This window comes from Oncorhynchus tshawytscha, linkage group LG13, assembly GCF_018296145.1.
Source record: "Oncorhynchus tshawytscha isolate Ot180627B linkage group LG13, Otsh_v2.0, whole genome shotgun sequence".
NCBI classification, from domain to species: domain Eukaryota; kingdom Metazoa; phylum Chordata; class Actinopteri; order Salmoniformes; family Salmonidae; genus Oncorhynchus; species Oncorhynchus tshawytscha.
In genome coordinates this window covers 63,398,841-63,426,354 of record NC_056441.1, presented here as the reverse complement: position 1 = coordinate 63,426,354, position 27,514 = coordinate 63,398,841, and the positions used below count along the sequence as shown (strand labels likewise).

Here is a 27,514-nt window from a genome sequence, read left to right as displayed (position 1 = left end):
CTGAGAGAAACGTCCAAATTCAATCATGTCCAAGTATGTTTCAGAAAAAGTTTAAAGCTGTAAATTGCAGTTAAACCATGTTCCAGTGAATCCCTGTATGGATTTAAGTGTTTCAGTTGTTGTAAGATTCATTTGTCCAACAAGAGCAGAAGTCATACAGACAGGAAATAAGACATCAGACTACAAGATACATGAGACAAATGATATCATAGTTCAAGATTTGAGTTCAAGTTCACTCACAACTTGATTATAATTCTGACTGTAAGTCGCTCTGAATAGGATTGTCTGCTAAATGACCAAAATGTAAATACTCAAATTGTGTCATGACTGTCTCTGTGAGGGTGTAAATACACCTGGTGTTGTGTCTCCTCTCCTCTCTAGTCCAGAAACAGCCTGCAGTCGGGTGACATGGACGGAGCTAAGAGACTGGGTAAACTGGCTCGCCTCCTCAGTGTCGTTTCCATAATCCTGGGTATACTCACCATAGTCGTCTGTGTAACGGTCTCTGGTAAGTAATGCACACACACACACACACCGCTGCAGTGCATAAGCACATGCACACACACACACCGCTGCAGTGCATAAGCACATGCACACACACACACCGCTGCAGTGCATAAGCACGCACACACACACACACCGCTGCAGTGCATAAGCACACACACACCACTGCAGTGCATAAGCACACACACACCGCTGCAGTGCATAAGCACACACACACCGCTGCAGTGCATAAGCACACACACACACACCGCTGCAGTGCATAAGCACACACACACACACACCGCTGCAGTGCATAAACACACACACACACCGCTGCAGTGCATAAGCACACACACACACCGCTGCAGTGCATAAGCACACACACACACCGCTGCAGTGCATAAGCACACACACACACACCGCTGCAGTGCATAAGCACACACACACACACACACACCGCTGCAGTGCATAAGCACACACACACACACACACACACGCTGCAGTGCATAAGCACACACACACACACACACCGCTGCAGTGCATAAGCACACACACACACACCGCTGCAGTGCATAAGCACACACACACACACACACCGCTGCAGTGCATAAGCACACACACACCGCTGCAGTGCATAAGCACACACACACACCGCTGCAGTGCATAAGCACACACACACACACACACCGCTGCAGTGCATAAGCACACACACACACACACCGCTGCAGTGCATAAGCACGCATACTGCATAACAATTCCAAAGTAATATTTTAACATACATAAACCAGTCTGTCATCAATCACATTGATGACTGGATAGTGTGTGTGTGTCATCTCAGCAAAATTCTGAGCTCTGTGTGGAGTGATTAAAGACTGCAGCTATAGCAGGCTGGCTGTGTGGCAAGGAGAGTAACCCTCCTGCTGTTTCAGCTACAGACCAGTCTGCCATACTGTAGGAATGACTCAACCCTTAACCTTTCTCTCTCCCCTTCCCCCCTCTCTCTTCCCTAACAGTAACCAAGTGACCAGTGTATAGACCATGAAACAAGAGCACTGCTGCAAGCCAAGCAGAGGATGCTGCATGGGGAAAAAAATCAATTCCGTTGATTCGGAGATTAAAAATAAGGCAAACAATTAAGAAGTTTAAAGAATAGGAAATACAGTAGCAAATGAATGCAACACAAAAGATCCAGATATGCATGCATTAGATTCCACTAACATTTGCTTGATGAAGAAAAATAAAATCCTTCATATAAAAAGTGTATTTTAAAAGAACATGGGACGGTTGACTTATGGTTTGAGGAACTCACTACTCTCATTCGACTCTCTGTGGAGTAAAAAAAAATACTCTTAAAATTAAGGAGAGAGGGATGAACAGAGGAATGAAGTGATAAGCTTTTCTGTATCAAGAATGGAAGGAGACCTTGAAAATGAACTCCAAGCTTTGGACTACAAACATCAAGACAGTTGAATAATAATCTGAAAATATACTTGGTTGACCTGACCTCCTGGATTGAAAGCATATACAACTATACAGATATATAAATATATATAGATGAATATATCCATTTACACAACTTTTATAAAATGTATGTTGGGCTGAGCTGTGAGTTAAGATGGCTGCCTCCTGGTATAGGTTGCCGAAGAATGTAATATTTGACCAAGGAACACAATTCAGAGATGTTTTTGAATTTATGTTGTTTATTTTGTAGTTTTTTTTACAAAAAAAAAGACCACTTGACTGTAGATAGCCAAACTTTTTCATTTTGTTTGTGAATTCATATTTGTTTGTCTTGTGTTTTTACTTTGGGATCAAACATGCCAGGTGCTTAGAGACTTGAGTTGTACATAATTTGAGTGTTTCAGCCCCGTGTGGGTTGACTGTGGACTCCACAGAAACAGAATACCCCCGCCCCCCTTCCCCTGCCTTGCTGTGGGAGGGGTCTGACTATATCAATGTGCATGCCTACCCTCCCCATCTCTCCAACCCCTCTCCAAACATCCATGCCAGAGCATGGGCATAAGTCTGAGGATATGCAATTTGTCAGAACAGTCAATCACTCTCCCCTTACCCACTGACCCCATAGCTCCACTCCAAAATACAACCCACCCTACTCCAGTACCTTGTCTCATTACCTGGGACTGTTAACATAGCTTGTTTGACTGAATGCATTTTGTAGTATGACAGAGACCAATATAAATCCTTAACCTATTGCCACCCTGCTGTATCAGTATGACATGTATTTATATGAAGAATATATATATATATATGCAATATTATATAGGCATGCTTAGGACTAAACAGTACCCAGGTTTTTGGATGCCACTGTAAGGACCTGCTGTAATGTTAAAGGAACATTGTTTTGAGGTTTGATTGATTAGCAGCAGTTCTCTCTGTACATGTACTGTAACACACCAATCTGTCTGTATTCAAATGTGCCACTATGCCATCTGGAATAAGTCAGTGTTCAGATTCAACCACACTTCAGATGTTTACTACAAGGTCATGACACCTCTTATAAAACCTTCATAACACCCTTGTTTGGACTTATATTCATGTTTTTATTACTACTCATAACATTCTCCTGAACTCCAATTAGTTTTCAATACTTTAAGTTGGCCAATGGTTCTTGATTCCACTGCTTGTATTATCAAGAGCTTATGTAGGTGTTAGCTGCACAAATGAGACCAAAGAGAGAATTATATGATAATGATTTGATTGCATTTATTTGGCCTGAATTTACAATCTTCAAAGAGATCTAAAATGATTGATAAAGAACCTGTAATTGGTGAAATAGGTCATCATAACATTTGAGATCTCCTTTCGAGGATTCAAACTATGAACACCTATTGGTTCATTCCTTGCTGAACCCCCTCCAATAATGCCCCTGTCTAAGAATGCAAAGCACTAGATCACTCCAGATCCAACCCAAAGTGAGCATTGACAAACCATTTCTAATCAGAAAGTCACAGCATTTAATACCTGAAGTCTTGACAATATGTTACATTTTTTGGTATCTGTACTGAATTTCTAGAAACAAATAGAAATAGGACCACAGCTGTTGAATGACTCAACATGGTCATGATGTTTAAAGGCACTGAACTACAGTACATCTATGGGTATGATAAAACTTGCTGCCCTTTTGGTTATACAAGTCACATTGCACAGTAGGAAGCTACTGTAGCCACAGCGTGCTTCACTAGACAGATGGGCTGAAGAGACATCCCTGTCTAAAGAGCTCTAATGCTCGTCTTTGGGCAACAGGCACACCTCAGTCTGGAAACTTCTCACACACTCCTAAAGTGCTTTTAGAAACCTGACTTTGGGGACAAAGTAGATGGCTGCTCTATGTCATACAGTAAGTGCAAATGGCAGAGAGCGAGCGAGAGAGAACCCAATCCAGTAGGGGAAATTCAGTGACTCAGTCTGCCATTGAAGACACAAAATTCAACTTAATAAGACACATTTTTATGGTAATTTGTCTATCACATGAAATAGTTCCCACTCACCTTCCTCACTGTTCTATCACATTCTCTGACCGTCTTTCTGCTGCGAGATGCATACGTGTTGTTCTGTGTCAGTAAAACAGTGACTTTCAAAATCATGTCTATTTTTTTAATGTCCAGATTTTTCCCCCTTTTGGATAGCATATGCTGGTTTCCAGCTCTGTTGTGAACTTTCTGCATGTCTGGAATAAACGTTACCATGCATGGTCTATGATGAGTTGGACTGATTTATGTTGGTTGGTTTGGCTTTGATGGATGCGTGTGTGCTTGTTTGTGTGTTGAAGGACAGTGTATGACAGAGGAATGGTCTAAGGGGAAAACTGCTGAGTAGTGTGTGAGAAGGAGAGTGAGGGGTCAGACAACCTGCCTTTGAAGTGGCATCTGGGGTAAAGCTGCAGCAGCAGCTCCACTGACATAATGATCAAAGTCCATGTCCCTGTCTGGAACAGAGAAAGGTGTAGAGCTAAACCCTCATGTTAACACACACACACCCTTTCACTACCGCACTCCTTTTTTCCCTCACACACACACACACACACAAGATAACAGAATACTCAAACACTCACAACACCGGGCTTACAAACATGCACCGACACAGACACCTCCAGTACTCTCAAATCCAAAAACGCAGTCAGCACAAACAAACGACTACACAGAATCAACTTTTTATTAAACAATAAGACCGGGTCTCTCTACCTACAGCAAAGCCCCTTGGTATGTCCTGCTGCACTGAAAAACTTCAGACGGGGATGAATAAATACACTGAGCCTCGCAAGTCATGTGAACTTAAAAAGGTACACAAAATGTTTGCTTTTTTCTCTCAAAAAGCCATTGTTTTTGTGATGCCACATTTACTTCTTTGTGGTTCTATACGCCATTCTGACAAAATGGACCCGGAGAACAAGGCTGATGTTTTACGTATCCCTAACCAATTGTGTTTTTTGTTCGTAACATCTTTGACTTATTTTGTACATAGTTGCTGCTAGCGTCTTCTGACCAAAAATAACTTCTGCGTATCAGAACTGCGATTACTCACCACGGACTGGCAGAATCCTTTTTTTCCTTTAGCGAGTCCGACGAGAATGATGTACTGCTTCCCGGGGAACAGGCCCAGATCATCATCGTTTGTGAAGAGAAGATGGAGAAAAAGGGTCCAGAGGGCGGGCTGCCTTCGGAGAATTCGTAGGCGATCGAATAAACCCCTACTTTCATTCTGCTAGCAAACTTGCAATCGTTGGGAGAAAAAAAAAACGATGACCTACGTGGAAGATTAAACTACCAATGGGACATTTAAAACTGTAATATCTTGTGCTTCACGGAGTCGTGGGTGAACGATGACAACATACAGCTGGCTGGTTATACGCTGTATCAGCAGGACAGAACAGCGGCGTCTGGTAAGACAAGGGTAGGCGGACTATGTGTTTTTGTAAATAACAGCTGGTGCACGATATCTAAGGAAGTCTTGAGGTTTTGCTCGCCTGAGGTAGAGTATCTCATGATAAGCTGTAGATGACACTATCTACCTAGAGAGTTTATCATCTGTATTTTTCGTAGCTGTCTACATACCACCACACACTGATGCTGACACTAAGACAGCACTGAATGAGCTGTATTCTGCCATAAGCAAACAGGAAAACGCTCACCCAGAGGCGACACTCCTAGTGGCCGGGGACTTTAATGCAGGGAAACTTAAATCTGTCTTACCAAATTTATCAGCATGATAAATGTACAACCAGAGGGGGGGGGGGACCTTTACTCTGGACCACCTTTACTCCACACACAGAGACGCGTACAAAGCTCTCCGTCGTCCTCTATTTGGAAAATCTGACCATAATTAAATAATAAGTAGGAAGCACCAGTGACTATCAATTTAAAAAAGTGGTCAGACGAAGCAGATGCTAAGCTACAGGACTGTTTTGCTAGCACAGATTAGAATATGTTCCTCGATTCCACCGATGGCATTGAGAAGTACACCACATCAGTCATTGGCTTCATCAATAAGTGCATCGATGACGTCGTCCCCACAGTGACTGTACGTACACACCCCAATCAGAAGCCATGGATTACACACAAAATCCGCACTGGGCTATAGGCTAGACCTGCCACTTTCAAGTAGCGGGACTCTAACCCGAAAGATAAGAAATCCCACGATGCCCTCCGACGATTCATCACAGGCAAAGTGTCAATACAGGACTAAGATCGAATTGTACTACACCGGCTTTGACGCTCGAAGGATGTGGCAAGGCTGGCCAACCATTACAGACTACAAAGAGAAGCACAGCCGAGAGCTGACCAGTGACACGAACCTACCAGACGAGCTAAACTACTTCTATGCTCGCTTTGAGGCAAATAACACTGAAACATGCATGCGTAAGACTGTGATCCCGCTCTTCACAGCCGATGCGAGTAAGACCTTAAAACAGGTCAACATTCACAAAGCCAGACAGATTACCAGGACGTGTACTGTGAGCATGCGCTGACCAACTGGCAAGTGTTTTCAGTGACATTTTCAACCTCTCCCTGTAATACATGTTTTAAGCAGACCACCATAGTCCCTGTGCCCAAGAATACTAAGGTAACCTGCCTAAATGACGACCGACCTGTAGCACTCAAGTCTGTAGCCATGAACTGCCTTGAAAGGCTGGTCATGGCTCACATCAACACCATTATCCCAGAAACCCTAGACCCATTCCAATTTGCATACCGCCCTAAAAGATCCACAGATGCAATCTCTATTGCACTCCACACTGCCCTTTCCCACCTGCAACACCTATGTGAGAATGCTATTCATTGACTACAGCTCAGCGTTCAACACCATAGTGTCCTCAAAGCTCATCAATAAGCTAAGGACCCTGGGACTAAACACCTCCATCTGCAACTGGATCCTCCAACTGATCAAGACAAAGGAGATGATTTTGGACTACAGGAAAAAGGACTGAGCACCCCCAATTCCCATCAACGGGGCTGTAGTGGAGCAGGTTGAGAGCTTAAAGTTCCTTGGTGTCCACATCCCCAACAAACTAACATGGTCCAAGCACACCAAGACAGTCGTACCCAAGACAAAACCTATTCCCCCTCAGGAGACTGAAAAGATTTGGCATGGGTTCTCAGATCATCAAAAGGTTCTACAGCTGCACCATCGAGAGCATCCTGGCTGGTTGCATCACTGCCTGGTAAGGCAACTGCTCGGCCTCTGACCTCAAGGCACTAAAGGATAGTGCGTTTGGCCCAGTACATCACTGGGGCCAAGCTTTCTGCCATTCAGGACTTCTATACCAGGCAGTGTCAGAGGAAGGCTCTAAAAATTGTCAAAGACTCCAGCCACCCTAGTCATGGACTGTTCTCTCTGCTACCGCACGGCAAGCGGTACCGGAGCGCCAAGTCTAGGTCCAAGAGGCTTCTAAACAGCTTCTACCCCCAAACCATAAGACTGCTGAACATCTAATCAAATGGCTACCCAGACTATTTGCATTGCCCCCCCCACACACTTTTACACTGCTGCTACTCTCTGCTGTTATCATCTATGCTTAGTCACTTTAATAATTCTACCTACATGTACCCATTACCTGAACAAACCGGTGCCCCCGCTGTATATTGCTGTTTATTGCTGTTCTTTAATTACTTGTTGCTTTTAATTTCTTATTCTTACTCATATTTTTTGTAAACTGCATTGTTGGTTAGGGGCTCATATGTAAGCATTTCACTGTAAGGTCTACACCTGCTGTATTTGACATGTGTCAAGTCAAATCAAATTTTATTATGGACTCCGTCCTGTGTGTTGTGCTAGAATCAGCAGAATTTTTACCTCTGGGAAAAACATGAGTCACAGCGAAAGTACACAACACTTAGTTCTACTCCAGTGATCTTCAAACCAGACAAAACGATCTGAAATATTCAGGAGCTATACACAGTAGCACCAGAGTAGGCTAGCTGTGTTAAATTTATGGATGTTTGTTGAACCAGTTATAGACCAATAGAAGTACTGCACTCAGATGACAAAATGCAGTCCCCCATTTGCCCTCAGAGAAGAGTAACCTGAACATAGAGATAAAGGATGAAAGGAATGAAGTGGGCAGTGACATCTATGAAAGGGGAAATGGGTGTACTTGGAAAGGTTTTAGATATTTCCACTTCATGTAGCTATACCAATAAACCAAACTTCAAAATGTAATCAACTTTGTGACTAAAACTTCCTTGTCTAGTTACCAGATGATAAATGGTGAGATGTCAGGTGTGACAGACAGAAAGACAAGGTAATTAATTTAAAACCTGGTAGGTGGCTATCGAGGTGACATGGGAGTGATGACAGGTTCCTGTAGAGTCCTGGTGGGAAGCCCTGCAGACTGCAGTTACAGCTCCTGTGCAGTGTGGCTGTCACAGCACACACGCGCACTTACGTACGTAGGTACGCACGTTCACAAGCAGGCAGACGCAAGCATATTTTTTACAAAACAGAGGTCTGAGGGAGTGTGGAGGTGACTCGCATCGGATTGTCAGAGTACCCCATTAAACAGTAATCTAGATTCTGCTGCCTTGTTTACTTTAACATCTGCAGCCTCTTCCACTGTAAAACCACTTCTAATGCCATTGACAATTTCAAGTAAAAAATAAAATCTCCTTCCAACTGTAGCATCTTTCAAATCAACGTTCATATTAGGGATGTTAAATGTTAGTCAAATAACAAATTAATCAGCCCAGAACTTCTTCAGGAGGCAGAACAGGATGAGGCAGGAGGAATAGACAGAGGTTTGAGGCTCTGTAAGATAATGGGCATATAGGGTAGAACAGAATCATAACTTTCAAAATCAGTTTGGAACAAAAGTTTGAACACAGATTTCCAGTTGACATCAATGTATGACTTAAGGTTTGTTGACTTCTCTCAAGGTAGGACTTAGTAGGTCCTTGATAATGAAGAATCACAGAGGGCTGAATGCTGATCAATCTTACAGATCTCTGGATTTCAAGTAAACTTGTATGGCTCAGTTGGTGAGAGCGTGGCACCAGCCAAGGTCGTGGATTCGATTATAAAAATGTATACATGCACTCACTGTAGAGCAAGTTACTTTGGATAGGTGTCTGCTAAGCGGCATAATAAGTAAGTTGAGGGAAACACGTAATGAAAGAAGTCAGAGTTATGGTTTAACCATACACCTGTATGTGGGCCATTGTTTAAAGTACTACAGGGATTATGAAGTCATCCATGCAGCACAACAGAATAATGGTATTTGCAGCACTAGAGTTGAATCAATGGCCTTCAATGAAAAATATAATTTCTCAATACATGTCGAAGTTCCCAAAAATATATTGAAAAATAAAATGTTAAGTGCCTCGTATCACATACTGTATATTAATAATTTATTAATAATGCACAATGTACAGCCCATGATGATAAACCTCCTGAATCTCCCGCCACTAAAAAAACGACCATTCAACTAAAAATCCATCCACCTCAGAAACTAACAGCAAAACAGTCCCCCTCTTTCGTATCCGCAATCTGTCTTCAGAGCCTTTAACTCCTCATTGAAGCAAGTGTTCTTTATATATAATTCTTTAAAATCTAGTCATATTAGTACATTTGGTCTCCGTTCCCTTAACCAGAGTTGAACAGCACATTCACTTTTGATAGAAAAACTAAACAAAAAGATGCTGCTCCATCTCCCCATCTCCTTCTTCCCTCACTGCTAAATACAAATCAGGTAGTCCATGATGGCTTTGATCAATCCTGTTAACCGATTGGGCCAAGAGGTTGTCGGTCTATCTGTCCGTCTGCTCAGTAGCCTCCAATCACTCAGGCCCATTCTCCAGAGTCCTGATTCCGGTGTTACAAACGCAGAGTAACGATTGTTCGACCGGTCTGTCCGTCATCAGTGGAAGGCGTAGAGCAGCAGGAGGATGGTGCAAACGCCGATGACTGCACCCAGGATTAGGGAGTCCCGCCTCTTCCGCAGGTTGATTCGCTGGATGAGGTTGTTGATGGCTGGGAAACGATCTGGAGGAGGAAGTTAAGGGAAACAGAACCAAGTGCCAACCACCTCTTATTACAAGTATGTTCAGAAAATCATTACATTGGAATTATAAACTGGGTAGTTTGAGACCTGAATGCTGAAATCCATAATATAAGACAGTTTATGACAAAACATTTATTTGTACTGCTCTAATTACTTTGGTAAACAGTTTCTAATAGCAATAAGGCACCTTTGGGGTTTGTGGTATATGGCCAATATACCTCGGCTAAGGGCTGTATCTGCGTTGTGTCATACAGAAGAACAGCCCTTAGCTGTGGTATATTGGCCATATACCACACCCCCTCTGGCCGTAATCGTTAATTAGAATCTAAAAAAGTCGATTTGCCTGCTTTTCTGATGTCATTGCTAATATTTTTGGTCTGTTCTGAAATTGTATTTATGAATTTATGTATTTTCTTTTGAGAGCAAAGTGAGATATGATCCAATATGTTGTTCATAGAACCCTAGCAGGAGTGAGGAATGGAGCAATTTAAGCCCTCAATCCCCCCCAGTCAGTTAAATGGACCAGAATGGATCAAAATGCTCCGCATGCTCAGATATTTCCTTAGAATCAATAGGAATTTCTCCCCCGAAGAGGCTGGTGTTGGTGCCTCGTGTGAGGAATATATTGTATCGCCCGGTTGGAAGGCCTGACAACCATGCTCAGAGCAAAGAGAAGATACCAGGCAGAATCAGGCTCCCATTAAAGTGGCACTCCAGTCTCCTTTTCACCTCATGTAACACCAGATTTACTTAACAAAAGGCACATCTCAATAGGTGGTACAGGTATGTCATGACATGGCACAAGTGGGGGTGGGGAAGCTTTCCTCTTCTGCTTTTCAAGCAAGGGGGAGGCCGATGACATCACACATTCCCATCAGACCAACTCATTGAATGCCCTACTCCTTGAAATTTAGATGAAAACATATTTTTTTACCTATTTAGTGACCTGTACTTCACTACATTTATACTTGCGATATCACTTTTCAACAGGAAAAGTTCAAAAACCAATGGAGGGGGTCTTTAAATCTGGCTGGGATAGATGTGTTTGATAACAATACAAACTAATCTTGGAGCATGCTCATTGGGCCTATATATATATATATATTTTAATTTAACCTTTATTTTACTAGGCAAGTCAGTTAAGAACGAATTCTTATTTACAATGACGGCCTACCGGGGAACAGTGGGTTAACTGCCCTTTTCAAGGGCAGAATGACAGATTTTTACCTTGTCAGCTCGGGGATTCGATCCAGCAATCTTTCGGTTACTGGCTTAATTCCCCTCTAACCACTAGGCTACCTGCTGCCACCCTAAGAAACAGTTAAGATTTGTAATGTAAACCGACAGTCACTCTGACATTAATTGTTTAACTTCTCTAGGGTAGGGAGCAGCATTCAGAATTTTGTATGAAAAGCATGCCCAGATTAAACGGCCTGCTACTCGGGCCCAGAAGATATGATATGCATATAACTGGTAGATTTGGATAGAAAACACTAAAGTTTCAAAAACTGTTAAAATAGTGTCTGAGTATAACAGAACTGATTTGGCAGGCGAAAACCTGAGAAAAATCCATTCAGGAAGTAGTTTTTTGGGGGGTTTTGTAGTTTTCTATTCAATGCCATTGCAATATCCATTGATTTAGGACTCAAATTGCAGTTCCTATGCCTTCCACTAGATGTCAGTCTTTAGAAATTGTTTCAGGCTTGTATTCTGATAAATGAGGGAGTAAGACCAGTCAATGAGTGGACCCTGACGTGTCACAGAGCTTTTTCATGCGCAATCCCGAGAGTGCCTTTCTTGTTTACCTTTTATATTGACGACGTTATTGTCCGTTTGAAATATTATAGATAATTTAGGCTAAAACCAGCCTGAGGATTGAATATAAACATTGTTTGACATGTTTCTATGACATTTACAGATAAAATTAGGATTTTTTTTGTCTGCCTGTTTTGACTGCGTTTGAGCCTGTGGATTACTGAAGAAAACACGCAAACAAATCAAGAGTTTTTTGGATATAAAGAGACTATTGAACAAAAGGAACATTTATTGAGTAAATGAATGTCTTCTGAGTGCAACCATATGAAGATCATCAAAGGTAAGGGATTAATTCTCTCTATTTCTGACTTGTGTAACTCTTCTACTTGGCTGGCTACTGTTTGTAATGATTTGTCTGCTGGGCTATGTTCTCAAATAAATCGTAAGGTATGCTTTAGCCGTAAAGCATTTTAAAAATCTGACACCGTGGTTGGATTCACAAGAAGTTCATCTTTAAACCTATGTAAAATATGTTTTGTTTTCTGAATTTTTATACTGACTATTTCTGTATTTGAATTTGGCGCTCTGCAATCTCACTGGATGTTGGCCAGGTGGGACGCTAGAGTCCCACATACCCTAGAGAGGTTAAGGGACTCTAGAGCTGTATTGTGTCTGGTTGCAGCTCACAGGAGGTAATAGTACGGTAAATAGAGGACCTAATGAGTAAGAGCGTTGCGCTAACAACGCCACGGTCGTGGGTTCAGTTCCTACGGGGATCAATTCACATTAACTCACTTCTGTAAATTTCTTTGGATAAAAATATATTCTACGTGGCATTAAAAGACAGTTATGATCAAATAAAAGTTGTTTAAAACACATACCTGGATCTCTAGAATTTCTTGGTCGGATTAAATACCTAAATAGGTATTTGTGAATTTGTTCTTTCTCAAACAGATATGAACATAGGGTTGGCTTCCCAGACACATTTTAAGCCCAGTTCTAAACATGATGTTTAATGGAGAATCTCCAATGTGCATAAAGTTTGCTAGGTGTGGTAAAGGATACTGGCCAGAGTGTTGACCCTGCTGTGTATCGACTTCAACAGCCCTCTCTGGGATGTCATGTTCTCCTTGGTCGCCATGGCAATACTGCAGGAAGAGAAGAGGAAGACAGTGACAAACACAGGTTTAATTAGGGGAGAGGTAACCCACCCTACAATATCACCCCTGTAAATCTTCTGCTTTGTTATAAAACAGCTTTTCTCCAATCGAGAGTATAGGCAACACTACAATATCACACCTGTAAGGCTTGTTATCAAACAGCTTTTCTCTAGCAGAAAGTATGAGGCACGATTGTGTGTGTGTGTGGTAACCCAAGTGCAACTACCGTGACAGACAGAAGGCGGGTGGAGGCAGAGAAACCCATTAGAGGGGGAGGAGAACTTTCACATTAATTTAGAATGTAGAGAGAGAAATGCTGGGGGAGCAGAGTCTGAGGCCCTGTGGATATTAGCGCAGAGATACACTGAGGCGTGTAGTGCTAGCACACAGTGTTTCCCAATTATATTTTTCAGGAGAGGTGGCAAGTGTAGCGGTGGGGGGGGTTTTAGAAATGTAAACACATTTAAAGATGTAATAAACAGAAATACCTTATTTACATAAGTATTCAGACCCTTTGCACCAGAGGTCAATTTCTAGCCTCATGGTATTCTGTTTCCATTGATCATCCTTGAGATGTTTCTACAACTTGGAGTCCACCGGTGGAAAATTCAATTGATTGGACATGATTTGGAAAGGCACACAGCTGTTATAATATATATATATATATTATATATAAAAAGGCCCCACAGTTGACAGTGCATGTCATAGCAAAAACCAAGCCATGAGGTCGAAGGAATTGTCTGTAGAGCGCGCCGAGACAGGACTGTGTCGAGGCACAGATCTGGGGAAAGGCACCAAAAAAATACATCTGCAGCATTGAAGGTCCACAAGAACACAGTGGCCTCCATCATTCTTAAAAGGAAGAAGTTTGGAACCGCCAAGTCTCTCCCTAGAGCTGGCCGCCCAGCCAAACTGGGCAATCTGGGAAGAAGGGCCTTGGTCAGGGAGGTGACCAAGAACCCGATGGTCACTGACAGAGCTCTAGAGTTCCAGATTTATGGTAGAGTGGCCAGAAGGAAGCCACTCCTCAGTAAAAGGCACATGACAGCCCTCTTGGAGTTCAACAAAAAGGCACCTAAAGGACTCTCAGACCATGAGAAACAAGATTCTCTGGTCTGATGAAACCAAGATTGAACTTGTCACGAACCGGCTCAAAGCCCATAACAAAAGGGAGACAACGTGGAGATAAGGAGTAACAAAACATATATATTTATTAAATAAGTAACTAAGTATAATATACAATGGTGTGTGTAATCAGTAAGGTAAGTGAGTGTTTTGCATGCATGAATGTGATAATGCAGGGTGTTGAAAGGTGCCAAAGCAAACAACCAAAAGGCCACCAAGAAACACAACAAAATCCATAAAGGTGTCTGCATGGAGAGAGTCTCCTCCATGAATGGGGAAGTGGTGTATTTATCCTGGGACACACCGGGCCCAGGTGTTTCCCATGTAACTGACGACCCTCCCAACTCCGTCCACCGGCATCCTAAATAAGGAAACAAGAACAAAGAGAGAATACGGCAGAAAGAGTGGGAGGGTCGTCACAAACTCTATGGCCTGAATGCAAAGCGTCACGTCTGGAGGAACCCTGGCACCACCCCCACAGCACGGTGGTTGCAGCATCATGCTGTGGGGGTGCTTTTCAGCAATCGAGACTGGGAGACTTGTCAGGAACGAGGCAAAGGGCGCTAAGTACAGAGAGATCCTTGATGAAAGCCTGCTCCAGAGCACTCAGGACCTCAGACTTGGATAAAGGTTCACCTTCCAACAGGACAACGACCCTAAGCACACAGCCAAGACAACGCAGGAGTCTCTGATTCTCTTTGAGTGACCCAGCCAGAGCCCATATTTGAACCCGGTTGAACATCTCTGGAGAGACCTGAAAATAGCTGTGCAGCAACACTCCCCATATGACCTGACAGAGCTTGAGGATCTGCAGAGAACAATGGGAGAAACTCCTCTAATGCAAGTGTGCAAAGCTTGTAGCGTCATACCCAAGAAGACTCGAGACTGTAATTGCTGCCAAAGGTGCTTCAACAAAAAGGTCTGAATACTTGCATAAATGTGATATTTCTGTTATGTTTTATAAATTAGCAAACATTTCTAAACTTTTTGTGTGTAGATTGATGAGGGGGAAAAAAGCTATTTAATCCATTTTAGAATGAGACTAACCTAACAAAATATGGAAAAAGTCAAGGGGTCTGAATACTTTCCGAAGGCACTGTAGGTGACAACAGCTGTCATAAGCCATCCCATCAAATCATATGGCCAAGCGTCACGTCTGGAGGAAACTGGCACCATCCCTACTAGAGGTCGACCGATACCGATTATTGGAGGACCAAAATAAAGCCTATCCCGACGCTTAAATCGGCTGATATTTTAATATATATATATTTGTAATAATGACAATTACAACAATACTGAAAGAAAACTTATTTGAACTTAATATAATACATCAATAAAATCAATTTAGTCTCAAATAAATAATGAAACATGGTCAATTTGGTTTAAATAATGCAAAAACAGTGTTGGAGAAGAAAGTAAAAGTGCAATGTAAAAAAGCAAACGTTTAAGTTCCTTGCTCAGAACATATGGAACCTGGTGGTTCCTTTTAACATGAGTCTTCAATATTCCCAGATAAGAGGTTTTAGGTTGTAGTTCTTATAGGACTATTTCACTCTATACCATTTGTATTTCATTAACCTTTGACTATTGGATTTTCTTATAGGCACTATAGTATTGCCAGCCTAATCTTGGGAGTTGATAGTCAAACATAAAACACTCCAAGATGGCATAGCAGTTCAGACGTCTTTTGTCCTCGTCTTGTCCCGTATATATATGTACAACTTTCTTCGCATACCTTTTTTATTTTCCATAAACTCATCTTCAAAACACTCTCCTGCAACCCACCTCACCATTTTATATTGAAAAAAAGAAAGTATTATTTACCTCAAATCTGTAATCCTCCATAGAAGCTAACCAGAAGCTAATCCAGAAGCTAGCCTGAAGCTAGCCTGAAGCTAGTTAGCTTCTTAACTGGCTAATTGTTAGTATTCAGCTAACCACGGTTTGTGGTCATCAGCTATCCTTTAGCTCGAAAATCTATTGCCAGTTTTGTACGGTGCGGCTCGGACCGGAACATACCGGACCTATTTTTCTCTCCATGTCCCCGGATTTCAACCGCTAACCCTGGAGATTTATACCTGGATCTCGCAGCTAGCTAGCTGCTATCCGTGTGACTATCGGCTTTCGTCGATTCCGGAGCAAACATCAATTATTCCGGAGCTAGCCAGCTGAAGAGTTCCATCAGTCACTCCTGGGCTACAATCACCTATCCGGACCCGTTTTACTGCCAACGCAGAGCCCCACCGGGCCTTCACAACTGGACTACCGACGTTATCTACCAGAGGGAGTTATCCGGGTGGCTCCTCCGTCGCGACGTTACCTGAACGCCCATCTGCGGTCCGCTAATCGTTAGCTGTCTTATCGGCTGCTATCTGAATAGACCTATCGGACAATTTATTATTTTTTTACTTCTTGGGCCTCTATAACTATATCTATTGTTTTTTTGCAAATTGGATTCATCCCCTCCACCACACGGAACCCCACTAATCCTACCGACGGAAACGCACGAGGTGGCTAATAACAGACCTCCTTCCTATGCTAGCTTGCTACCAATGGCCCGGCTAGCTGTCTAAATCGCCATGACCCCAACCAACCTCACTACTCACTGGACCCCTTTTGATCACTGGACTAAGCATGCCTCTCCTTAATGTCAATATGCCTTGTCCATTGCTGTTCTGGTTAGTGTTTATTGGCTTATTTCACTGTAGAGCCTCTAGTTCCGCTCACTATACCTTATCCAACCTATTAATTCCACCATCCACACATGCGATGACATCTCCTGGTTTCAATGATGTTTCTAACAATATCTCTCATATCATCACTCAATACACCTAGGTTTACCTCCACTGTATTCACATCCTACCATACCTTTGTCTGTACATTATACCTTGAAGCTATTTTATCGCCCCCAGAAACCTCCTTTTACTCTGTTCCAGATGTTCTAGACGATCAATTCTTATTGCTTTTAGCCGTACCCTTATTCTACTCCTCCTATGTTCCTCTGGCGATGTAGAGGTGAATCCAGGCCCTGCAGTGCCTAGCTCCACTCCTATTCCCCAGGCGCACGCTTTTGATGACTTCTGTAACCGTAATAGCCTTAGTTTCATGCATGTTAACATTGGAAGCCTCCTCCCTAAGTTTGTTTTATTCACTGCTTTAGCACACTCTGCCAACCCGGATGTTCTAGTTGTGTCTGAATCCTGGCTTAGGAAGACCACCAAAAATTCTGAAATTTTCATCCCAAACTACAACATTTTCAAACAAGATAGAACTGCCAAAGTGGGCAGTGTTGCAATCTACTGCAAAGATCTGGTCTGTGCCCAAACAATTTGAACTTCTACTTTTAAAAATCCACCTCTCTAAAAACAAATCTCTCACCGTTGCCGCCTGCTATAGATCACCCTCTGCCCCCAGCTGTGCTCTGGACACCATATGTGAACTGATTGCCCCCCATCTATCTTAAGAGCTCGTGCTGCTAGGCAACCTAAACTGGAGCATACTTAACACCCCAGCCATCCTACAATCTAAGCTTGATGCCCTCAATCTCACACAAATTATCAATGAACCTACCAGGTACCTCCCCAAAGCCTTAAACACGGGCACACTAACCACCAACCCCTCTAAATACACCTCTCCTGTCTTCAACCAAGATCTCAGCGATAACTGCCTCATTGCCTGCATACGTAATGGGTCAGCGGTCAAACGACCTCCACGCATCACTGTCAAACGCTCCCTGAAACACTTCAGCGAGCAGGCCTTTCTAATCGACCTGGCCGGGGTATCCTGGAAGGATATTGATCTCATCCCGTCAGTAGAGGATGCCTGGTTATTATTATTTTTAAATGCCTTCTTAACCATCTTAAATAAGCATGCCCCATTCAAGAAATTTAGAACCAGGAACAGATATAGCCATTGGTTCTCCCCAGACCTGACTGCCCTTAACCAACACAAAAACATCCTATGGCGTTCTGCATTAGCATCGAACAGCCCCCGTGATATGCAGCTGTTCAGGGAAGCTAGAAACCATTATACACAGGCAGTTAGAAAAGCCAAGGCTAGCTTTTCAAGCAGAAATTTGCTTCCTGCAACACAAACTCAAAAAAGTTCTGGGACACTGTAAAGTCCATGGAGAATAAGAACACCTCCTCCCAGCTGCCCACAAGATAGGAAACACTGTCACCACTGATAAATCCACTATAATTGAAAATTTCAATAAGCATTTTTCTACGGCTGGTCATGCTTTCCACCTGGCTACTCCTACCCCGGTCAACAGCACTGCACCCCCCCCACAGCAACTCGCCCAAGCCTTCCCCATTTCTCCTTCTCCCAAATCCAGTCAGCTGATGTTCTGAAAGAGCTGCAAAATCTGGACCCCTACAAATCAGCCGGGCTAGACAATCTGGACCCTTTCTTTCTAAAATTATCTGCCAAAATTTTTGCCACCCCCTTTACCAGCCTGTTCAACCTCTTTCGTGTCGTCTGAGATTCCCAAAGATTGGAAAGCAGCTGCTGTCATCCCCCTCTTCAAAGGGGGGGACACTCTTGACCCAAACTGCTAAAGACCTATCTATCCTACCCTGCCTTTCTAAGGTCTTCGAAAGCCAAGTCAAACAGATTACAGACCATTTCGAATCTCACCATACCCTCTCTGCTATGCAATCTGGTTTCAGAGATGGTCATGGGTGCACCTCAGCCACGCTTAAGGTCCTAAACGATATCTTAACCGCCATCGATAAGAAACATTACTGTGCAGCCGTATTTATTGATCTGGCCAAGGCTTTCGCCTCTGTCAATCACCACATCCTCATCGGCAGACTCGACAGCCTTGGTTTCTCAAATGATTACCTCGCCTGGTTCACCAACTACTTCTCTGATAGAGTTCAGTGTGTCAAATCGGAGGGTCTGCTGTCCGGACCTCTGGCAGTCTCTATGGGGGTGTCACAGGGTTAAATTCTTGGACCGACTCGCTTCTCTGTGTACATCAATGATGTCGCTCTTGCTGATGGTGAGTCTCTGATCCACCTCTACGCAGACGACACCATTCTGTATACTTCTGGACCTTCTTTGGACACTGTGTTAACAACCCTCCAGGCAAGCTTCAATGCCATACAACTCTCCTTCCGTGGCCTCCAATTGCTCTTAAATACAAGTAAAACTAAATGCATGCTCTTCAACTGATCGCTGCCTGCACCTGCCCGCCTGTCCAACATCACTACTCTGGACGGCTCGGACTTAGAATACGTGGACAACTACAAATACCTAGGTGTCTGGTTAGACTGTAAACTCTCCTTCCAGACCCACATCAAACATCTCCAATCCAAAGTGAAATCTAGAATTGACTTGCTATTTCGCAACAAAGCCTCCTTCACTCATGCTGCCAAACATACCCTTTTAAAACTGACCATCCTACCAATCCTCGACTTCGGCGATGTCATTTACAAAATAGCCTCCAATTCCCTACTCAACAAATTGGATGCAGTCTATCACAGTGCAATCCGTTTTGTCACCATTGCGACCTGTACGCTCTCGTTGGCTGGCCCTCTCTTCATACTCGTCGCCAAACCCACTGGCTCCATGTCATCTACAAGACCCTGCTAGGTAAAGTCCCCCCTTATCTCAGCTCGCTGGTCACCATAGCATCACCCACCTGTAAGCACCTGCTCCAGCAGGTGACAAACTACCTCTCTCTGGTCACCCCCAAAACCAATTCTTTCTTTGGCCGCCTCTCCTTCCAGTTCTCTGCTGCCAATGACTGGAACGAACTACAGAAATCTCTGAAACTGGAAACACTTCTCCCTCACTAGCTTTAAGCACCAACTGTCAGAGCAGCTCACAGATTACTGCACCTGCACATAGCCCACCTATTATTTAGCCCAAACAACTACCTCTTTCCCTACTCTATTGATATTATTTATTTAGCTCCTTTGCACCCCATTATTTTTATTTCTACTTTGCACATTCTTCCACTGGAAATCTACAATTTCAGTGTTTTACTTGCTATATTGTATTTACTTTGCCACCATGGCCTTTTTTTGCCTTTACCTCCCTTCTCACCTCATTTGCTCACATTGTATATAGACTTGTTTATACCGTATGTTTGTTTTACTCCATGTGTAACACTGTCGTTGTATGTGCCCGAACTGCTTTGCTTTATCTTGGCCAGGTCACAATTGTAAATGAGAACTTGTTCTCAACTTGCCTACCTGGTTAAATAAAGGTGAAATAAATAAATAAATAAAAACAGCGCAATGCTTGAAGCACAGTGAAGAGCTGCTGGCAAATGCAGGAAAGTGCTGTTTGAATGAATGCTTACGAGCCTGCTGCTGCCTACCACCGCCCAGTCAGACTGCTCTATCAAATCATTGACTTAATTATAACACAGAAATACGAGCCTTGGGTCATTAATATGGTCAAATCCGGAAACTATCATTTCGAAAACAAAACGTTTATTCTTTCAGTGAAATACGGAACCGTTCCGTAATTTATCTAATGGGTGGCATCCCTAAGTCTAAATATTGCTGTTACATTGCACAACCTTCAATGTTATGTCATAATTATGTAAAATTATGGCAAATTAATTACGGTCTTCGTTAGGAAGAAATGGTCTTCACACAGTTCACAACGAGCTAGGCAGCCAAAACTTATGCATATACCCCGACTCTGCATGAACTGAACGCAAGAGAAGTGACACAATTTCCCTAGTTAAAAGAAATTGATGTTAGCAGGCAATATTAACCAAATATGCAGGTTTAAAAATATATACTTGTGTATTGATTTTAAGAAAGACATTGATGTTTATGGTTAGGTACACATTGGTGCAACGACAGTGCTTCTTTCACGAATGCATTTGCTAAATACTACTTCACCCATTTGGCGAAGTAGGCTGTAATTCGATGATAAATTAACAGGCACCGCATCGATTATATGCAACGCAGGACAAGCTAGACAAACTAGTAATATCATCAACCATGTGTAGTTAACTAGTGATTATGTTAAGATAAGTTTAATGCATCTTCCACTTAAGAATGATGGAGGCAAGTTTAATGCTAACTTACCTTGGCTCCTTGCTGCACTCACGTAACAGGTCGTCAGCCTGCCAAGCAGTCTCCTCGTGGAGTGCAATGTAATCGGCCATAATCGGTGTCCAAAAATGCTGATGACCGATTTTTATGAAAACTTGAAATCAGCCCTAATTAAAAGGGCCATTCCAATAAATCGGTCGACCTCTAATCCCTAAGGTAAAGCAAGGTGGTGGCAGAATCATGCTGTGGGGATGGTTTTCAGCGAGAGGGACTGGGAGACTAGTCAGGATTGAAGCAAAGATAAATGGAGAAAAGTACAGAGATCCTTGATGAAAACCTGATCCAGAGCTCTCAGGACATCAGATTGGGATGAAAGTTCACCTTCCGACATGACACCCCTAAGCGCATAGCCAAGACAACGCAGGAGTGGCTTCGGGACAAGTCTCTGAATGTCTGTATGGCCCAGTCAGAGCCCGGACTTAAATCCGATGAAACATCTCTGGAGATACCTGAAAATAGCGGTGCAGCAACGCTCCCCATCCAACCTGACAAAGCTTAGAGCTTGAGAGGATCTGTAGAGAAGAATGGGAGAAACTACCCAAATACAGGTGCGCAAAGCTTGTAGCGTCATACCCAAGAAGACTAGAGGCTGTAATCGCTGCCAAAGATGCTTCAACAAAGTACTGCGTAAATGGTCTGAATACTAAAATATTAATTAGTAACAAGTTCTACAAAAAAAGTTTTTCCTTCTCATTATGGGGTATTTTGTGTAGATTGATGAGTGGAAAAAATCTATTTAATCAATTTTAGAATAAGGCTGTAGCCTAAACAAATGTGGATAAAGTACTTTCCGAAGGCACTGTACACAGACACACACTTCATAGCAAAAAAGCTTCAGAGAACAACCCTCTGTTAGATATTGTTTTCCCCAGACACCTCAAGACAGCAGATATACAATCTCATTTGAGAAAAAAAAATAGTAGCTTTCACATGGTAACTGTAATTTAGTCTGAAGAGACTAAATGCACCGTCAGAGACGGTACCATTCAGTTAGAGTCCATTTCCTTCAAAGACGTAAAGCCTGGAACAAAGCCTGAGGGCTCTAGCTAATTTCAGATCTTGCATCTCAGTTCAGATATAGTACATTTCTGTTAGCGCGGTTATTTTCTTATAAGGCATGAGGCCTGGAACAAAGCCTGAGGGCTCTAGCTGATTTCAGATCTTGTGGTGTGCTTCGGTGTACATGGACATCAAGCACTTAATGTTCTCCCATCTCCTTCAACTGAGTGCTGCCTTGTCATTGGAAGATTAAATAGCTGTGATATGGAAACTTCCTCACTATGTAAGGATGTGGGTGCACTGTGTGTTGTTGAGTGTGTGGGAGCGAAGGTGTTTGAGAAAGTGTGGTAGTTTACCATTTGTAGTACATGTTTGAATAAGCGTGTATGTGTGTGTTGTCTAATCTTCATCGCTGCCAGCTGCTGACAGCCTAACACCTCGTAGGGTGTTGCTGAGGGGACCATCAGTCCCTATGCCAAGGATCTAGCTCATATATCATGTTCTCCAGAGTCAGAGGGGAAGACCAGTCACCTCTCTTCCCAAAGCCCAACGCTGCTGACTAACACTGGGCCAGCGTTAGCGCTACGCTAACGCGCTGGCAATCAGAGCTGCTATCTGATAGGGGCGAGGCTAAAGCACACACACACACTGACTCGACCGGTCTGAAAACCAGCTCAATGCTAAACTAATTCAGCTCATCACCGTTAGCATCTAAAGTAAAGTCACTGTGGGGTTTCTAGATGGGTTTATTAAGACCAATTCTCTCCAGTCTAACCCCAATTTGACAGAGCTTAATATGGATATGTTACTTTAACTACCAAAAACAGCATTTCTGTGCTGTGAAAATCGCAGTCTTTTCTTTCTGCTTCGGTCACTGGAGTCCCAACTGTTCTTCTCAAAACATTGTCGATTTTTATTTCCAACCTGGGTCTTAAAGCCCAATGCATATTAATTCACATAAATGAATCATAGCTCAACCCTCCTCGTCCCCACAGGGCATAATAACACACAAAAACTAATCAGGAGAAAAAATATGCTTCATTATCTTCTGGCTGTGTGCGTGGATGTGTCTTGTTAGGCGTGTTCAAGACGGGGAGGGAACCGATAATGATCGTGGCTTTCTCATCCAGTGTAATTTTCTGCTTGGCTAAAACAAGAGGGAAGAGAGAGGGAGACTCGGGTGGGTGAGGGGGGGGGCTGGACAGGAAGAGGAGCTGGACAGGAAGAGGTGCTGCACGGCCCACAAATCCACTTAATGAAGCACCTGTGCCAGTAGCCTCCCCTCTGGCAGCTATCTGTGGGTGGGCTGCGGCAGGAAGAGAAGATGGATGAGAGGGGGAGGGAGGGATAGATGGAGAGGGATGGAAGGATAGATAAGAGGGTGGATAGATTGAGGAGTTTGGGCTGGGTGGCCACACATGACTGGGGAGGTTGGGGACGCCCCTAACAGGATAAGATGCAGAGGCAACAGGGAGGCTGAGATGGTGGGAGGGATAGAGGCAACAGGGAGGCTGAGATGGTGGGAGGGATAGAGGCAACAGGGAGGCTGAGATGGTGGGAGGGATAGAGGCAACAGGGAGGCTGAGATGGTGGGAGGGATAGAGGCAACAGGGAGGCTGAGATGGTGGGAGGGATAGAGGCAACAGGGAGGCTGAGATGGTGGGAGGGATAGAGGCAACAGGGAGGCTGAGATGGTGGGAGGGATAGAGGCAACAGCGAGGCTGAGATGGTGGGAGGGATGAGAGGCAACAGGGAGGCTGAGATGGTGGGAGGGATAGAGGCAACAGGGAGGCTGAGATGGTGGGAGGGATAGAGGCAACAGGGAGGCTGAGATGGTGGGAGGGATAGAGGCAACAGGGAGGCTGAGATGGTGGGAGGGATAGAGGCAACAGGGAGGCTGAGATGGTGGGAGGGATAGAGGCAACAGGGAGGCTGAGATGGTGGGAGGGATAGATGCATAGCCCACTTCCTCTCACTTCAAACTTTGCTTGACCATATCAACCCACTTAGGCCTGAAAGCTGTTCTTGTCTCCATCTCTGGGCTAATGGTATAATCTCATCTAAATGGTGTCACAGAGTGGATGTTAAGAGGTGGGGTCAGAGGCAAGGAGCTCCACACAGACCAAGGTCGCCATCTGATCTGTCAGGATCACTAGGGTCTCTGTACTGGACTCTAGAGACTTCACCTCATGCCCATGGAGATGTCTAACGTCCAGTGTAGCTACCAGTTTAAAGACAACAAAAAAGTACACACTAGGGAGTACAGTAGTGTGTGTGTAACGATCCCCTAAAGTCCCAACAAGGATAGTAAAACAAAAATTATCCCTCATGGGGACATTTCCCAGGTCCCCACGAGGACAAAGACTATTTTAGACTTAGGTTAGGGGGTTAGGGAAAATAGGATTTTGAATGTAAATACATTTTAGGTGGCCACAAGAATAGTAAAACATATGCTGTGTGTGTGTGTGTGTGAGAGAGAGAGAGATAACATCTGTCTGCATTAGGCTTACCTTATTGTGTCATCCATCAGCCGGTCTGAGCTGCAAGGAGAGGGAGAGAGAATCAGAGAAGAAAGAGATGGTTAGTTTCTGTGGTGAGGCAGCAGCAGTGTGGTGATATGGGGGAGATCGATTGACTTGAGCTCCTCCACATATCTCTGGGAGTCAGGGTGGCAACAATTGGTGCCAAGCTGGCCAGAATCCTGATCAGGTCCCTGGGCGCGATGCGCTGGGATCCACTTCCTCCATCCCCAGCAGCACCCCGGCTAACAGAGCCTATGGGCTGAAATCCTTAACTTTGATTTATGTGGTGGGCCTTAATTCCAATTTCCCATTGACTTCAATGTATGAAGTTATGATTAACAAGAAAACAGAGTTGCTTTTGTGCATCTTGAGTTAGGATGAGGAACTACTGAATACGTCCCAGGTCACGGTTGGGGTCATAAAGCCATATGATTTGATGGGATGGTTTATGACAGCTGTTGTGTCACTTATAGTGCCTTTCGGAAAGTATTTAGACCCCTTGAATTTTTCCACGTTGTTAGGTTACAGTCTCATTCTAAAATGTATTAAATCGTCCCCCCCCATCAATCTACACAAAGTTTAGAAATGTTTGCTAATTTATAAAAAACAGAACAGAAATATCACATTTACACAAGTATTCAGACCCTTTACACAGTACTTTGTTGAAGCACCTTTGGCAGCAATTACAGTCTTGAGTCTTCTTGGGTATGACGCTACAAGCTTTGCACACTTGCATTAGAGGAGTTTCTCCCATTGTTCTCTGCAGATCCTCAAGCTCTGTCAGGTCATATGGGGAGTGTTGCTGCACAGCTATTTTCAGGTCTTTCCAGAGATGTTCAACCGGGTTCAAATATGGGCTCTGGCTGGGTCACTCAAAGAGAATCAGAGACTCCTGTGTTGTCTTTGCTGTGTACTTAGGGTCGTTGTCCAAGTCTGAGGTCCAGAGTGCGCTGGAGCAGGTTTTCATCAAAGATCTCTGTACTTTGCGCCCTTCTCCTTGATCCTGACTAGTCTCCCAGTCTCGATTGCTGAAAAGCACCCCCACAGCATGATGCTGCCACCACCATGCTTCACCGTAGGGCTGGTGCCAGGTTTCCTCCAGATGTAACGATTGGCATTCAGGCCAAAGAGTTCAATCATGGTTTCATCAGACCAGAGAATCTTGTTTCTCAAGGTCCAAGAGTCTTTAGGTGTCTTTTGGCAAACTCCAAGCGGGCCGACATGTGCCTTTGCCGAGGAGTGGCTTCCGTCTTGCAACTAACATTAAAGCCTGATTGGTGGAGTGCTGCAGTGATGGTTGTCCTTCTGGAAAGTTATTCCATCACCACAGAGGAACTCGAGAGCACTGTCAGAGTGACCATCGGATTCTTGGTCACATCCCTGACCAAGGCCCTTCTACCTCGATTGTTCAGTTAGGCTGGGCGGCCAGCTCTAGGAATAGCCTTGGTGGTTTCAAATCTCTTCCACTTAAGAATGATGGAGGCAACTGTGTTCTTGTGGACCTTCAATGCTGCAGAAATGTTTTGGTACCCTTCCCCCAGATCTGTGCCAACACAATCCTGTCTCGGAGCTCTATGGACAATTCCTTCAACCTCATGTCTTGGTTTTTGCTCTGACATGTACTGTCAATTGTGGGACCTTATATAGACAGGTGTGTGCGCGCGCCTTTCCAAATCATGTCCAATCAATTTAATTTACCACGGATGGACTGCAATCAAGTTGTAGAAACATCTCAAGGATGATCAATGGAAATAGGATGCACCTGAATGTATACCTGAAATCTGACCGTTGTGTCTTGTGTTTTTTTCACTGTCAGTCAAAGTCAGCCTTTCACCTAGATTCACCGGGTCAGTCTGTCATGGAAAGAGACTAATGTTTTGTACACTCAGTGTATACCTCACTTGAATATGAACACACACAGACAAAAATAGTACTACTTCTAACTTCCTACTTCCCAAGGTGCCCCAACCTATCCTACAAACAAATAGCCTAGCTATCATTTCTAGTCCCCTTCACTCTGACACAGTAACCAATCACCTCAGAGCTCGTCTCTTTACACACAGCTAATAAATAGCCTGCTGTTTAGCTGGTGTGTCACCTCGTACCGTGTCAGTGCAGTGGCAGACCTGGCCCTTCATTCATCTGCAGCCTGAAGACAACCAGTTGATGAAAACATTAGGCCTGGAGATCAGCACTGTTAGCAAAGTGCTGTTAATCGTTATAAAATGGCCCCAGTTGCCGCTGACAAGGCCCTCTTCAGTCTCTCTTCCTGCCCTATAGCAATTAGCAATAGTATCTTATGGCTGTGCAGAGCCGTTTTCCATATGGTATGGATCTTATTATTATTATTTTTTTTTTTAAACTGGTAAATTACTACTAGCTTACCCTAGACTCATGATTTGTTTAATAATCTTTTTGCTTACTACATGATTCCATATGTGTTATTTCATAGTGTTGTCTTCACTATTAATCTACAATGTAGAAAATAGTAAAAATAAAGAAAATCCCTTGAATGAGTAGGTGTTCTAAAACTTTTGACCGGTCTTGTACATTACAGCATTATGGATGCTAACCAATTAGAACGGAGCTAATGGTGTGGAATGGTGGAGGGATGGGATGACTGTTACAGTTAAATGGGCACGGGGCAGCATCTTACATTAAATATTGCTCTGATGGAAATACTGAACGCATTCTGAAGACAAGGCAATCTGCTGCACCTGTAGCTCTGTGTGGCTTTTAAAGGAACACCCCCACCTCACCATTTTCCTGAACAGACAGAGTGTGTGTGTGTGTGTTGACAGGTTAATTAAACCAGAGGTGTTGTTGTGATGTTGATGGACCCAGGCAGGGTCCTGTCTGAGTAAATCATTTGTT

At 43.6% G+C, this 27,514-nt stretch overlaps 2 protein-coding genes across 3 annotated transcripts in view; one reads left to right on the top strand and one right to left on the bottom strand.

Annotated features, from left to right (window-relative positions):
* Nucleotides 1–4,198, top strand: part of LOC112246910 (trafficking regulator of GLUT4 1-like) — a 30,774-nt gene extending 26,576 nt beyond the window's left edge. The window contains exons 2-3 of the mRNA XM_024415513.2: nucleotides 382–508; nucleotides 1,497–4,198. Coding sequence (XP_024271281.1) covers nucleotides 382–508; nucleotides 1,497–1,507 — 138 coding nt within the window. The 3' untranslated portion in view covers nucleotides 1,508–4,198. The remainder of the gene's footprint in view (nucleotides 1–381; nucleotides 509–1,496) is intronic.
* A 5,129-nt stretch (nucleotides 4,199–9,327) lies between these two features.
* Nucleotides 9,328–27,514, bottom strand: part of LOC112246924 (Golgi SNAP receptor complex member 1) — a 47,473-nt gene continuing 29,286 nt past the window's right edge. For both annotated transcript variants that reach the window (XM_024415538.2, XM_024415539.2), the window contains exons 7-9: nucleotides 24,629–24,658; nucleotides 12,818–12,900; nucleotides 9,328–9,978 (exon numbers count right to left, since the gene is read on the bottom strand). In XM_024415538.2, the coding sequence (XP_024271306.1) occupies nucleotides 9,854–9,978; nucleotides 12,818–12,900; nucleotides 24,629–24,658 (238 nt within the window). In that variant the 3' untranslated portion in view covers nucleotides 9,328–9,853. The remainder of the gene's footprint in view (nucleotides 9,979–12,817; nucleotides 12,901–24,628; nucleotides 24,659–27,514) is intronic.